At 53.3% G+C, this 4,422-nt stretch overlaps 2 protein-coding genes across 4 annotated transcripts in view; one reads left to right on the forward strand and one right to left on the reverse strand.

Annotated features, from left to right (window-relative positions):
* Positions 1–2,045, forward strand: part of APOM (apolipoprotein M) — an 8,836-nt gene extending 6,791 nt beyond the window's left edge. For all 3 annotated transcript variants that reach the window (XM_014590070.2, XM_006154272.3, XM_006154271.3), the window contains exon 6: positions 1,894–2,045. In XM_014590070.2, coding sequence (XP_014445556.1) covers positions 1,894–1,919 — 26 coding nt within the window. In that variant the 3' untranslated portion in view covers positions 1,920–2,045. The remainder of the gene's footprint in view (positions 1–1,893) is intronic.
* Positions 2,046–2,169: 124 nt separating this feature from the next.
* Positions 2,170–4,416, reverse strand: CUNH6orf47 (chromosome unknown C6orf47 homolog). Its single transcript, XM_006154273.2, has 2 exons — positions 4,146–4,416; positions 2,170–3,964 (listed from the first exon to the last, which is right to left on the reverse strand). Exon 2 carries the CDS (start codon positions 3,776–3,778, stop codon positions 2,906–2,908), a length of 873 nt encoding a protein of 290 aa, XP_006154335.1. The 5' UTR covers positions 3,779–3,964; positions 4,146–4,416; the 3' UTR covers positions 2,170–2,905.
* Between the last annotated feature and the right edge of the window lie 6 nt (positions 4,417–4,422).

Below are 4,422 nucleotides of genomic sequence, written 5' to 3' on the forward strand. Positions count from 1 at the left end.
GAGCGCACGCGCCCTATAGTGAAAAAATCACTCCAAAAAAAAAAAAGAAGTGGCAAAAAACAAAAAAAGAGTGAAGGCACAGATAGAAGGGAAAAGACTCAGAGACCCAGTCTTCTTTTTTTGTTTGTTTTTCTGTTAATATTATTGTTTTTAAAATTTTGCCATAGGGGTACCAGCAGTTGGCATAATGGCTATGTCACTGGACTCACATGTAGTCCACCGCGGTTCGAGTCCCGGACCCAGTGGCTTAAACTCACACTGGGCGCGTGTCCGTACATGCCCAAGATTCCGAGAGGAGAATGGAGCATGGCCATCCCCCTAGGGGGGTGATTTCTTGCTTTCTGTCTCTCTGTCTCTCTGTGTTTTCCTGGCAAGTGCATGGGCCTTAGCATGGGCCTTATAGCAAAACTCTCTCAAAAAAAAAAAAAGATTTTTTGCTAAAGGGCAGAAATCACACACACACACACACACACCCCATCCCACCCCCAGGGATAGCCACACTGCAATCCGATCTTGAGGCCACTGGGTTCCTGACTTGAACTGTGGACTTAGTCATGTGGGATCTAGTACCTTAACCACCATGTCTCCTGCTGGTCTGAGACATCTTTTTTTTTTTTTTTAATTAAAAAAAAAATTTTAAGGTTTTTCTTTAGAATTATTCATTTTATTTATCCATTCTTTTTCTTTTCTTTTTTTTTTTTTGGAGAGGTATTTTGCTATAGGGCACATGCACTCACCAGAAAGACAGAGACAGAAAGCAAGAAATCATCCCCCGGGGGGATGGCTATGCTGCAATCTCTTCTCCTCCGATCTCCTCTCGGGATCTTGGGCACACAAGTACATGTGCCCAGCATGAGTTTAAGCCTCTGGGTCCAGGACTCAAACTGTGGTCGACTACATGGGAGTTTAGCGACATAACCATTATGTCATCTACTGGTCCCTATTCATTCATTTCTTATTTTAATTCGACCAGAGAAAGACAGACACACAGAGAAAAGGAAAGTGAGAAAGCAAGCCACCAGGTCTGGGACTCGAACCATGGTAGACCATGTGGAAATGTCCAACACCTTAACCACCACGCCACCTCTATTTTTTTTTAATTATTTAATTTTATTCATTGTCATTATTTTTTTCTTTAAGAGAGATTTTTGCTATAGGGCACATGCAATTCCTAGACAGAAGGAGAGACAGAAGGTGAGAAATCACCCACTGGGGGGATGGCCACACCACAGTCCCTTCTCCTCCACTTTTCTTTTGGGATCTTGGACACACTGGGACACGTGCCTGACATGAATTCTAAGTTGTCAGGTCTTGACCCTGTAGGAGTCTGTGACATAACCATTACGCCATCTACTGGTCCCTTATTTTATTTTATTTTTTTGAAGTTGATCAGAGAGATAAAGAGAGAAAAGGAAAGTGAGGAAGCAAGCTGCCAGGTCCTGGACTAGAACTGAAGTCAGCCTTGTGGGAAACCAGCCTCCTTAACCGCCAGGCCACCTGCAGGCCCGAGACCCCTTCTTTAAGAGGAATGAAGGAACATTTTTCTCCCACCCCTATTACCACCAACTTTGCTTCTTCCCGGGGACATTCTTTTTTTTGGAGAGGCTTTCACTATAGGGCGCGTGCGCTCACCAGCAGACAAGAGAGAGACATAGAGACAGAAAGTGAGAAATCACCTCCCAGGGGGGATGGTCACGCCGCAATCCCTTCTCCTCCATTCTCCTCTCGGGATCTTGGGCACGCACGCACACGCGCCCGGCGTGAGATTTAAGCCACCGGGTCCGGGACACGAACCGCGGTAGACTACATGGGAGTCCAGCGACATAGCCATTACGCTAACTGCTGGTTCCCCTGGGGACTTTCTTTCCATCCTCTTCATTTCTCCCATCACAGAGGCCTGCCAGCTGTCCAGTGACTGACCTGTAACTTCATCTGCGCCCCCGGATGGATACAGTGGGAGCCGATGACGGGGACTGGGGCTGGGGGAAGGCTGGGAGCACCTGACTCCTATTCAAGAATAATAAAGGTAACTTTCAAACCCTCATCTCATTCTGGGGCTGTCTCCAGACATCCCATCTGCCCCATTCCTCCCACTTCAACACTCCCGTAGACGTAGACCCTGTACCACCGAGATGGGTGGAGTCAGGAAGAACACTGAATGGCGGTAGCTCTCTTTGTAGTGGTATATTTAGAATTCGGTGTGACACAGTTATTTATTGCTGAGTGAGCAAACCCCAGGCCCCTGAGTGGGGACTATAAGCTCCAGTGCTTCCCACACTGCCGTGTGAGCTGCCAGCCCTTCTGAGCTGACCCCCTCCCAATACTGCCCACACTGTCCCCACGCCCTCACTCCACAAGCCCAGATCCTCCCTGCGTGCTCCCTGCCAACCTCTGGGCTTCCATGCAGACCCTCGAATCCACCTGCCTAGCAGCCCTACTCGTTCCTAGATAGCTCCGATCCCAGGATCCCAGGACCCAAGGAATCCCTCGGGTCTCCCAGCCACCTTCTGACTGGCAGGCTGTCTACCTGCTTCTGCCCTCTTCTGCCCTGGGGAGTTCTGAAAGGTAGAGAGGACCGTTTGGTCTTTATTCTCCGCACCATCACACTTTTTTTTTTTTTTTAAGTGGAGGTGGAAAACAAAAACAAACACAAAAACTAGAGGTGGGAGAAATGTAAAAACAGAAAGTAGCAATAGCTGGTGAATCCAAGGTGGATACCCTCACTGCTCACAAACACAGACACCCTAAACTGCTCTTCCTCCTCCTGTATGTTCTTCCTACCCCCTCATCTCTGAGGGTTGTTCCCTGTCCCTGAGGTTCCTGTGCTTACAATCTGGATCATGCCCTCCACTCTCCTCCTAAAGGCCACACTGTCTACTCCCTTTGCCCCCACCCCACGCCACAGTCACAGCCCCTGCCCTGGACCTCCCCTCTGCTCCTCACCCTCCCTTCCCAGCCCCTCGCCCTCCCAGTCAGTGGCCTCCTCGTCACCATCGTGCTCCCGGAGGCTGACGGCCAGCACCAGGGCCTGCAGGAGGCCAAAGAGGCAGGCGAAATGCAGGGGGTGGGCAGTAAGTAGGCTCAGCACCGCATGGAGCCCGTGCAGGGCAGCCAGGAAGGACAGCAGCCCGTGCAGCCACAGGCCCAGTGGTCCTCGCAGGCCCAGGGCATCCAAGGCTGCTCGCAGTGGCCGTGAGCACAGCGCCAGCAGGGCTGAGGCCAGCAGCTCCAGCAGGTGCAGGGTCAGGTTGGTGGAGATCTGCAGACACTCCTCCGGGCCTCCCAGGTACCTAGGAGAAGCGCCAGGTTCCCCCCGCAGCCAGCTCAACAGCTTCTGGCGCCGGCCCGGTTTCTCCACTTCAGGCCCACGAGTGCTCAGTCCCTCTTCAGGGGACACCCCAGGTCTCCGGATGCCACCTGAATCCACGTGATCCCATCCCAGTTTGGGAACAGCCTCTTCAGCCTCCAGTCTCCCAGATTCTTGAGGGCTAGAGGCAGCCTGGGCCCCCTTGGGGGAGCCCCTTGTTTTGCTCCCCAGATGTTCGACTTGCAGTCCCCTCGGTTCTGGAGTAGCCCCAGAGTTCTGTGATGCCCCTGAGTCCTTGGTCTTAAGAGGCCCCACATCTCCCATGGTTTCAGGGGCACTGTCCCAGTCACTCCCTGAGTTCTCAGGGGAACTGTCCACCCGACTAGGTTCTGGGGCCCGTGGGTCTGGCTTCACTGGTTTCCGGCGGCCCCAGGGGTGTGGTAGCCAGCCACCAAGTCGTCGCAGGAACATGACTGAGGTGTACGACGACCCCCCGATTCTGGGGCCACTTCCTGGCACTACTTAGACTTTTAGAACTCCTCAGAGCCAGAGTTTGCTCAGGCTCAGAACAGGCTGCTTGTGGGTGCTGTCCTACTGACGGCAGATGTGGCTCCCCTCGACGGTCAGGCAGCCTCAATGGCTTGTTTCCTTCTCAGCCTGGGAGTAAGAAAAGGGAGGCACGCTGAGATTCATTCGCCACCCCCACCCCCCCACCACCCACGCACACAAGATTCCAAGAGTCTCAGGATCTGACAAGGCCCGGGTCACCCCCGCAGCGCCTTCTCTGTATTTCCGGATCTCCTTCCCAGCAGGCAACAGCACCCCAAGTTTCACTCACCAAGGCCACTCCCCAAGGTGTCCCTGAAACTGGAGCAGTGGCGCTCCATCCAAGAAGGTGGCCCCCGGTTCTAGGTGCTCCTGAATCTGGGGACTTTAATCTGCTGCGCTAAGGGACCTCAAGGAAGAGAAGTCTCTGCCGGGAGGCGGGATGGAGGTGTCCAGCGAGCTGCAGCCAGCAGCAGTCGTCCTCTGATTTCAGGGCTGTGATTCCTACAGGGTGGCCCGACCAGCCGGCAGGCACGCAGCAGAGACGCGGCCTCCGCAAGGTCAAGACA

Source organism: Tupaia chinensis, unplaced genomic scaffold (genome assembly GCF_000334495.1).
Source record: "Tupaia chinensis unplaced genomic scaffold, TupChi_1.0 Scaffold000403_1, whole genome shotgun sequence".
NCBI classification, from domain to species: domain Eukaryota; kingdom Metazoa; phylum Chordata; class Mammalia; order Scandentia; family Tupaiidae; genus Tupaia; species Tupaia belangeri.